General features: G+C 65.8%; 2 protein-coding genes across 2 annotated transcripts in view; one reads left to right on the forward strand and one right to left on the reverse strand.

Annotated features, from left to right (window-relative positions):
- LOC121660559 (acrosin-like) overlaps positions 1-2,150 on the reverse strand; it is a 2,462-nt gene extending 312 nt beyond the window's left edge. The window contains exons 1-5 of the mRNA XM_042019945.1: positions 1,997-2,150; positions 1,656-1,868; positions 1,201-1,460; positions 625-770; positions 4-180 (exon numbers count right to left, since the gene is read on the reverse strand). Of these exons, the coding sequence (XP_041875879.1) occupies positions 4-180; positions 625-770; positions 1,201-1,460; positions 1,656-1,868; positions 1,997-2,067 (867 nt within the window). The 5' untranslated portion in view covers positions 2,068-2,150. The remainder of the gene's footprint in view (positions 1-3; positions 181-624; positions 771-1,200; positions 1,461-1,655; positions 1,869-1,996) is intronic.
- A 2,157-nt stretch (positions 2,151-4,307) lies between these two features.
- GCC1 (GRIP and coiled-coil domain containing 1) lies at positions 4,308-9,627 on the forward strand. The gene is made up of 3 exons (XM_042019946.1): positions 4,308-4,350; positions 4,736-5,757; positions 6,325-9,627. The coding sequence occupies exons 2-3, from the start codon at positions 4,747-4,749 to the stop codon at positions 7,609-7,611; spliced, it is 2,298 nt and encodes a 765-aa protein (XP_041875880.1). The 5' UTR covers positions 4,308-4,350; positions 4,736-4,746; the 3' UTR covers positions 7,612-9,627.
- Positions 9,628-9,895: the final 268 nt, after the last annotated feature.

Here is a 9,895-nt window from a genome sequence, read left to right on the forward strand (position 1 = left end):
GGCTCTTTCTGCTGGGCTCAGGCCCGTCTGGAGCAGGATCCAGTTGTAGAAGTGCTGAGTGGAGGTGTAGATCCCGGGGTGCCGGGCTCTCTCACAGCCTCTGCCCCAGCTGCTCATTCCCACGAGCCAGAAGTAGTCGGCTTCGTTGTCCTTGCAGACGAGGGGACCCCCGCTGTCCCCCTGCGGCAGGAGAGGGGGCTCAGGGGCTGTGGGGGGCTGCTGCCAGCACCAGGGCTGGCTCCTCTCTCCCAGCCCCTGTCAGGTCCGCACTCCCGGCACGGGAAGGCTCTGCTCAGGGGCCGGAGCCTCCAGGCCCTCGGCTGGGAGCAGCTTGGGGGCTCTCCCATCTCTGCACATTGGTCCCAGATGTGCGGAGGACAAACGTTCCAGGGTCACATCCTCGCTTTGGGTCTGCTGGGGGCACTGGATGGACTTTGTGGGCAGGACCAGGCCTTGGGGACAAGGGGACATAGGACAGAGACCTGCAGATGGGGAAGGGCAGCCCCAGGACACTGGACAGGGACGGGAGGATGGGAAAGGACAGCCCCGGGACACGGACCCGTGGGCGGGGAAGGGTGGGGTGGACACAGGACAGGCTGGGCTGTGTTTGGGCTGTGTTCCTACCTGGCAGGTGTCGATGCTGCCCTGGGGGTACCCTGCACACAGGTTGTCAAGATGAACGGCCCCCGCGTACCAGCGGCTGCTGTTGCAGAGCTCCGTGTCCACGAGGTGGACCTTGGACTCCCGCAGCACCATGCCCGATCCCTGAGCTGTGGGCACAGAGGGGAATGAGCCCCCAGCAGCTCGGTACCCATCCTCTCCCCTGCCTGGGGTGAATCCCTACCCCGGGCCTGGCTCTGCCCCTTCTCTGGGACTGGCTTTGCCCCTTCTCCGTGGAGCGACGGTGTCCAGCTGTGTCCCTGCTGTTGGCTCTGGGGGAGGGGCCAGACCCATCTCTCCAGAGGCTTCACAGAGTCACGGAATTGTTCAGGTGGGAAGGAACCTTACAGCTCATCCTGTTCCACGCCCCGCCTTGGGCAAGGACTCTTTCCCCCAGCCCGGGCTGCTCCGAGCCCCGGCCCCGCTGACGTCCTGCAGCCGGACCCTGTCTGTGGCCAGCCCATGTCCCTGGGGTGCCCAGTCCATGTTCCCAGGGTGCCCAGCTCACCCTCGGCGCACACATCTTGTTTGGGAACCCACCTTTGGCAAAATCCCAGCCGGCGATGTAGCAGGATTTCAGCTCGGAGACCCTGAGCGAGGCGTCGGGCACACAGCCCAGCTGGATGTAGTCGCTGCACTCCACGGGCTGGTCCAGCTCCACCAGGGCGATGTCGTTCCTCGCCGTGGCAGCCACGTAGTGCTGGTGCACCAGGAGCCTCTGGATGTGGCGCACCTTGGACTCGGGGCCCGGCTGAGTCAGGTCTGTGGTCCCAATCACCACCTCCCACGTGGAGACGCCCCTGGAGAGCAGATGGAGAGAGGGATGACAGGGAGCAGAGCCACAGGCTGCAGCAGCCCAGCATTTCCCGGCCTTCTGCTTCCCAAGGCAGAGAGAGAAGCAGAGAGGAAAGAGCCAGGATGGAAGTGGCATGTGGTGCTGTGACCTGGCCACCTGCCCGTGCTCGGGGGACATCTCTGTCCCTGCTCCTCCTTACCCGCCCCTGGCGAAGCAGTGTGCAACTGTGAGGACCCACTGGGAGCTGAGGAGGACACCTGAACACATGTGCCACGTGCCGTTCTCCCAGGTGGCCTGGATGCTGACGATGCCAGGCCAGGCCCCTGGCTGGACACTGGTGCCACCCTCAGCACGGGACGTGCCGGCAGCAGAGCTGTGGTCAGACGCCGTGGGCCGGAGCCCGCAGGTGCCTCTGGAAGCACAAAGCCATCCCTGGGCACAGCAGGGCCAGGGAGCCCCGAGGGGCTCGTCTGTCACCAGGCTGTGCCAGGGAAGCCCCAGGTGTCCCCGAGCCCCCTGGCAGCCCCTGGGGCCGCTCACCTGCAGGTGTCCCAGGTGCCCCCCGCGGGCCCGGCCAGGCCCAGCAGGACGAGCAGCCCCAGCAGAGCCATCGGTGCCAGCGCAGCAGGCGGCAGAGCCGGAGCAGAGGTGGCACCTGCAGCCCCAGGGCCCCGCGGTGCCCCCGGGCCGGGCTGATGTCACAGAGGGGCCGGTTCTGTGTGTGGGGCACGGCGGGGAGGGGCAGCTCGGAGTCAGAGAGACGTGGAATGGTCTGGGGGGCAGCGCCAACACAGGGGTGAGAATCTCCTGGCACCGGGCTGGGGATGAGCAGCTGGAGCAGCCCTGGGAGAAGGATTTGGGGTGCTGGGGGTTGAGAGCTGGACCTGGCCCAGCCCAGAACCCCCCAGCGCTGGGCTGATCCCAGTGGGCAGCAGTGCCAGAGGGCAGGGCTGGATGGGAGATTGGGAATTGGGAATTGCTGGCTGGGAGGGCGGGCAGGCCCTGGCCCAGGGTGCCCAGAGCAGCTGGGGCTGCCCCTGGATCCCTGGCAGTGGCCAAGGCCAGGCTGGACATTGGGGCTGGAGCAGCCTGGCACAGTGGGAGGTGTGGAAGAATTCGATAACCAGTGGAGGCCAGAAAGCTAATTAATGAAAAAGATTTATGTAATTTAGAACCAATGAACGTTCATTCCTTTGTTGGCTCAGAATGCACAAACAGGTGATGAAGTTTTTTCCTGGGGTCTCTGTGGTGGCTGGAATTTTGCTGGCCACAGCCCCGGGCCAAGGACAAAGTGGTGCCAGACTCGCCGACACCAAAACGGCGCCGTTGGGGGGTTTTATGGATCCCCGCGGTTCTGGAGGATTCCGGTTACACCAGGAGCAGCCCCAGGTCGCTCCCGCAGGGGACAGCTGGGACAAGGCCCGGCTGAGGTGGCCGTGCCAGGGGTGTCTCGGGCAGACCTGAGGGCTCTCCAGCTCTGCCCCATCGTCATCCGGAGGGTTTGGAGCACTGGGATGCTCCTCTAGGCCCTTCCCGGAGGGGACACCCTCGGAGAGGGGCTGCAGGGGCCGGGAGGAGACAGCACGGGAGGGGCCACGACACTGTTCGTCCCTCTCCCCTGTCCCCGGGCTGTGACACTGCTCGGTGTCACCTCCCTGCCCGGGGCTCTGCCCCACCCGCCCCGAGGAGCAAACGACCCCCGCTGCAGGCGGGCACTGAGACCCCCTCGAGGGGACACGGAGAGGGCACGGGGGCGGGGACACGAGGGGATGGAGGAGAGACGGGGAGGCACGGAGGGACACGGACGGCGCGGGGGCGACATGGGGGACACGGAGGGACACGGGGAGACGGGGGAGACGGGGGAGACGGGGGAGACACGGGGAGACGGGGGAAACGCGGAGGGACACGGAGGGGGAGGGACACGGGGGGAGACGGGGGGGCACGGGGAGACGGGGGAGACACGGGGAGACGGGAGCAACGCGGAGGGACACGGAGGGGGAGGGACACGGGGGGACACGGAGGGACACGGGGAGACACGGAGGGACACGGAGGGGGCACGGGGGGACGCGGGGAGACGCGGAGGGACACGGAGGGCACACGGAGAGGTGGGGGAGACACGGGGAGACGAGGGCAACGCGGGGGGAACGCGGAGGGACATGGAGGGACACGGGGAGACGGGGGAAACGCGGGGGGAATGCGGAGAGAACGCGGAGGGACACGGAGGGACACGGGGAGACGGGGGCGACACGGGGAGACGGGGGCAATGCGGGGGGAATTCGGAGGGACACGGAGAGACACGGAGGGGACACGGAGGGGACACGGGGGGACACGGGGGGACACGGGGAAGGTGGAGGAGCACGGAGAGGACATGGGGGGACACGAGGACACATGAGACGCGGGACGGGACACGGAGAGAACGTGGCAGGACACGGGTAGAAAACAAGGGGACACGAGGGGACACGAGGGGACACGGGGCACTCGAGGGGACACAGGGAGGGACAGGGGACCGCCACCGGGCCGCCACCGGGCCGCCACCGCCCCGCCGAGCCGAGCCGAAGGCCGCGCCCCGTCCCTTGGCCACGCCCCCGCACTGGTGGCCACGCCCCCGCATAGGTGGCCACGCCCCTCACGGGTGACCACGCCCCCTCGGGGACGCACCTGCCCCTTCGTGTCCAGGCCACGCCCCCACATGTCAGGCCACGCCCACACACAACCACGCCCACATCGCGTGCAGAGGCCACGCCCCAAAGAGCAAAGCCCCGCCCCGCTCTGTAGCCACGCCCACCCATCGCCTTATATGGTGCGTGCCCCGCCCCCGAATGGTGACGCGCCCTTTGCCCCGCCCCCGCCCGAGGCTTCCGGCGGAAGTGGCGGCGCGGCGGAACCGGCCGGGGGTGAGGGGGCACCGGGGGTCGGGATTTGGGGCCCGGGGGGTTCGCAGGGGTCGGGGTGAGGCTCAGGGTGGGGGTCAGGGTGGTCCTGAGGAGGTGACGATGGAGAGCTCAGGGGCGTCCGGGAGGTGTCTGGGGCGGTCAGGATGGGGGTCCTGGAGGGGTGTTCAGAGTGGTGTCCTGGGGGGTCAGGGTGGGCGTCCCGGCGGGGTCAGGCTGGAGTTCCTGGCGGTGTCAGGATGGGGGTCTCGAGGGGGTCAATATGGGGGTCCTGGGCAGGGGGTGGTCAGGGTGGTGTTTGCTGCCCATTCGGTATCCGGATGGGCCCAGGACGATGCTCCTGCCCACCCCAAAGGCGCCTTTTCTCCTTGTCCTGCTTTCCCCGCAGATCCCCCCACCATGGAGAAGTTCGGGATGAACTTCGGGGGCGGCCCCAGCCGGAAGGAGCTGCTGGAGACCATCGAGACGCAGAAGCAGCAGCTCCTGCGCTTCCAGGCGCGGCTCAAGGACGTCGTCCGCGCCTACAAGAGCCTCCTGAAGGAGAAGGAAGCGCTGGAAGCCAGCCTGAAGGTGCTCTCCGTGTCCCACGAGGGGGACCTCGCGGTGCCACCAGCTGGAGCTGGGGACTCCCCGGATGACCGGAGCTCAGAGCACAGCGAGGACAGCGTGGGGACGGCCGCCAGCACGGACACTGCAGCCAGCCTGACCAGCACGGCCAGCGTGACCAGCACCAAGGGGGATGTGGCGCCTGAGGAGGACAAACCCGCGGCTCCCCCTTGCCAGAAACCAGAGGATCCGGGTGGCTCCGAGAGCGGGGACCTCTGTGCCGGCGGCGAGTCCGAGCGGCGGCTGCTGCAGCTGAAGGCCCAGCTGGCCACGCTGACCAGTGCCCTGGCCACCGTCACGCAGGAGAAATCCCGCATGGAAGCGTCGTACCAGGCGGAGCGGCGGCAGATGAAGCAGGAGCTGGAGGAGGCGGCCGGGCGGGCGCGGGAGGAGGCGGACAGGCAGGACGCGGAGCTGCAGCGGCTGCAGGAGCAGCTGGCCGAGACCCGGGCCCGGCTGATCACGCAGCAGCACGAGCGGGAGCGCGAGCAGGGCGACCACGGGCTGATGCTGCGCGAGCTGCAGGAGCTGCTGCGCTCCGAGCGGGAATCGCGCCGCGACGCCGAGCGGGAGCTGCAGGAGTCCCGGGAAGCGCTGGCCGGCAGCGCCGGCGCGGCCGAGCGCGCCCAGGGCTACGAGCAGCACGTCCGGCAGCTGAGCCAAGAGCTGGAGGAGCTCAGGCGGGAGCTGCAGGGGGTGCGGGAGGAGAACGGGAAGCCGGACCCCCGGATCCAGGAGCTGCAGGACGAGATGGCCGGCCTCAAGAACCACTTCCAGCTGCAGCTGGTGCAGGAGATGAAGAAGGTGATTCCTGGCTGGGAATGGGGCGAATCCAGGGATTGGGACAGGGTTTGGGGCTGGAGGAGCCAGATTCCCTCTCCCGGTCTCTCAGAGTCCAGAGCGTCCTGGCTTGGATTGATGGGATGACAATCCTGGGGAACACCTCTCTGTGGGATGCAGCCAGGGAGTGGGGCTGGAGTAGGACAAATCCCCCTTCCCAGTCGCCCAGATTCCAGGGGGATTGAAATAAATAGCACAGGGTGCCCAGAGCAGCTGGGGCTGCCCCTGGATCCCTGGCAGTGGCCAAGGCCAGGCTGGACATTGGGGCTGGAGCAGCCTGGCACAGTGGGAGGTGTCCCTGCCATGGCAGGGCTGGCACTGGAGGGGCTCTGAGCTCCCTTCCCAACCCAACCCGTTCTGTGATTCCAAACACACAAATCCCCAAAAAGCCAGGACAGGGAGGTGTCTCAGGCGGGATTCCCGGGGTGGGGAAGGCCCCTTGTTGGTTTGGAGCAGAGCAGGGACCCTGTGTGACCCCAGCTGTGTCCCGCCGTGTCCCCGTGCTGCCCTAACCCCGCCGTGTCCCTGCAGACGGCCCAGGCCGAGGAGCAGCTGCGGAAGCGCTCGCAGCGCGAGGAGCAGCGCGTGGCCGAGCTGGAGGCCCAGGTGTCCCAGGTGTCCGAGCTGCTGGGCACCTACGAGAAGGCCAAGCAGAGGGACCAGGGCACCATCCAGAGGCTCAAGGACCGCATCGTGCAGCTGGACCTGGAGAACAAGACCTTGGCCATCGCCGCCTCCAGCCGCTCGCTGGGCGAGGTCGCCGTGGAGGAGGCCACGCTGGACGTGACCGTGCTCAAGGAGAAGATGGAGAAGCTGCGGAAGCTCCTGCAGGCGGCGGCGGCCGCCAAGGGCCCGGCGGGGCCGGACGCGGAGGAGCTGCGGGAGCCGGAGCTGCCCCCGGGCACCGGGGATGGGAACGGGGACAAGGCCCCGGGCGGGCACTGCCAGCAGGAGCTGAGGCAGCTCAAGGAGGAGTTTGAGCGCTACAAGGTGAGGGCGCAGCAGGTGCTCAAGAGCAAGGCCGGCAAGGACGTCGGCCTGGCCAAGGAGCTGGAGGAGGCGCGGGAGCAGCTGGCAGAGCTCCGGGACAAGCACGTGCTGCTGCAGCTGGCTGCGGACGACGTGGAGAAGCAGCACCGGCAGGAGCTGGAGGCCAAGAAGCAGGAGCTGTCCCAGCTGCAGCAGCTCCACCGGCAGGAGCTGGAGCGGTGCCAGCTGGAGTTCCGGGAGCGGGCGCTGCGCCTGGAGGAGGAGATGCACAAGCAGCGGGACCGGGCGCTGGCCGTGCTGGCCGAGAAGGACCGGGAGCTGGAGCAGCTCCGCGCCCTCACGCTGCCCCACGGCCCCAAGGGCTCCCGGGACGCCGCCCCCGGGGACGTTCCCAGCCAGGACTCCTCGGAGATCCTCCCGCAGGCGCTCCAGCTGTGCTCCGGCTCCGAGCCCACCTTCTTCCTGTACGCGGAGCAGCTGGCGCGCAAGGAGGTGGAGATCGCGGCGCTGCGGAAGCACAAGCACCAGCTGGAGATGCAGCTGCACCAGCTCCAGGGCAGGGCCCTGGCCGACGAGGACAAGCACCGCGAGGAGGTGGCGGCGCTGCGGGCCGAGATCCAGAAGAACTGCCGGGACAAGAGCAGGGAAGGAGCCAACCTGGAGTACCTGAAGAACGTGGTGTACCGGTTCCTGACGCTGCCGGACGCGCGGGGCCGGCAGCAGACGCTCACGGCCATCCTGGCCATCCTGCACTTCAGCCCCGAGGAGAAGCTGAGCATCGCCAAAAGCTCGGCCCACAGCTCCTGGTGGCTCCACGGGAAGAGATGAGGGCTGGATTTGATTCCCTTTTCCGTAAGAACTTGTTCACGAGGACTGACCAAAACCTCGTCCCGGCCACGCCCGGAGCTCTCCAGGATCTGGGCTCCAGTTGGTGTTTTTAGCACTAATTTGCAGTGGGATTGTGCCAACTTTTCCAGCCCCAAAGCCTCTGCGGTGGGAATTTGCTCCGAGTTGGGACTTGATCTGAAAACCATGGAATTGAAGATGCTGAGCTTTTTTAAAGGTGATTTAAAAACAATCCCTGCCTGTCAGGCGTGGGATTGAGGGGATTTCACTTGGATCTTTAAGCTCCAGCCAGGCTGGTGACTCAGGAGATGAAAGCAAAGGTGGGAAGCACTTTAGGTGGAGCTAAAATAGCACCAGGCCATGGAAGGCTCAGGGAGATGGGGCTCAGTGCAGGAATTCTTGGGCATTTTCCAAGGGTCTTTTCCAGAGCCGGATTGAACCAGTGGATGCAGCTCCAGGCTCATGCAGGGGCTCAGGCTCTCCTTCCTTCCCAGGGATCCTCTCTGGGGTTATCAGGGATTCCAGGAAGGAGAAAGGATCTCCCTGTGGGTGATTCCCACCCCGAGGCGCTGCCGAGCGGGAATCTGAGCTGCCTGACCCTGGCTGGGAGCAGGAGGCGGAGGAAAGGCTGGAATGGGTGCCCAGCCTCTGGTTTTTGGGGGCTCCAGGGAAGTTTGGCTGCTCTGTGGTGCTGATTTGGGAAGGAAGGGGCTGCTCCTGCTGGGGTGGGAGCAGCAGCGAGGGACAGGAGGTGACAGCTCTGGGCAGGGACCCTGGTGACAGTGACAGCCTGGCCAGCGCTCAGGAACCTTGAGGTGCTTCCCTGATTTCTTGGGAATTGGTGACAGAAGGAAGCCGGGACACCCTGGAATGCCCTGGGATGTTTCACTGGCAGCCCTGGATTTGGCTCTTCCCAGCTCTGCTCCCCTGGGTCCCCCAGAGCCTCCTCACCTGCACAGGCACAATCCCGTGTTTGGAATTAAATCCCGGCTGCTAAAGCTCGGCTTCCCCAGCCCAGAGACAGGGATAGGTCTGGATTAACACCCCAGGAGCTCCTGGAGCCCAGTTAAGAGCAGGTTTGGGAGCAGCTCCCGGTGCTGCACTGCCCAGGGAGCCTTGGGAAGGATCCCGGGACAGGGACAAGGACAGGGACCTGCAACTTCCCTCCTTTCCTCCTTGGCTGTCCTGGTCCTGTGAGCAGCCAAATTCCCTGGATTCCCCTCTGGCCATTGCAGCCCTTGGGGCCAATTTCTCCTCAAAAAAGTCCTCAGGGAAAACATGTCCCGGGCAGAGCCTGTCCCTGCTGGGAGGGGGACACAGCCAAGCCCTTCCTGGGGCTCAATCCAGGGATGTTCCCACTGGGAGCAGCAGGATCCGGGTGCTGCCCTGATGGAGGGAGCTGGGTGGGAATGGGAGAGTTTGTCCCAGGAATGTTTGAAACGCTCCTTAAGAATAAAAGTGCTGGCTCAGCCCAGTGCCTGCGCCCAGTTTGGAAAGGCTGAATCAAGTGGTGCCTTGGGAATGACAGGGATGGCTCTAACTCTTTCCCTGGAGCCATTCCCACAACTCCAGAGGGAGGTGGAGCCTCCTCCTGCTGCAGCCTCGCTGCTCAGGCTGGGGGGATGGATCCCTGTTCTCCCTCTGCTCCTGCAGGATGGAGTGGCTGGGAATGGATTCCAGGGGTGCTGGGGACCCGCGTGGGGCCAGCTGGGAGCAGGGAATCAGTGTGGGATCCTGGGAGAGGATCCAGCTGGGAGGACGCGGATCCATCCCTGTGCCCTCCGTCTGTCCCTGGCAGAGGGAGATGAGGAAGCAGCTGCGGGGGAGCATCCCCAGGAGTGCCCAGCTCCCTGTCACTGCCACCCTCCTGCAGCTCCCGGTGCCCTTCCTTCCTCTGCTCTCCCTCCTCCCCTCAGACCCTCCCCCACATTCCTCCCTCCCTCTTCCCTCTCTCCCTTCAGCCAATATCCCTGAAATAAAGGTAAAATTCCTGTTTGAGGGAACTCTGGTGGCTCTTGGGGTGGGGCCGGGCATTGCTTGGGGACTTTTGCTGGGTAGTGGAACATCCTTGGGTTTAAAATTATCACAAAATTACGAAATCCCATCATTTCCTGAGGTTGCTGGGAGTGTGAGAATGGGAATGGTTCATTCCTGCACCTTCAGTCCTGGTTTGGCACCTGAGTGGATGCAGAGGAGTCTGGCACTGAGAATCCCGGGATGGCTGGGTGGGAAGGGACCTCAGAGCCCCTCCAGTGCCAGCCCTGCC

Source organism: Corvus kubaryi, unplaced genomic scaffold (assembly GCF_017639235.1).
Source record: "Corvus kubaryi isolate FWS band 111438036 unplaced genomic scaffold, C.kubaryi_AGA036_p1.0 36552, whole genome shotgun sequence".
Lineage (NCBI taxonomy): Eukaryota > Metazoa > Chordata > Aves > Passeriformes > Corvidae > Corvus > Corvus kubaryi.

Excerpts from the sequence above, each read along its gene's own strand:
- GCC1 (XM_042019946.1), top strand. The coding sequence starts at position 4,747 with ATGGAGAAGTTCGGGATGAACTTCGGGGGCGGCCCCAGCCGGAAGGAG. Across the intron at positions 5,758-6,324 it reads TGGTGCAGGAGATGAAGAAG|ACGGCCCAGGCCGAGGAGCA; the intron begins GTGATTCCTGGC and ends GTGTCCCTGCAG.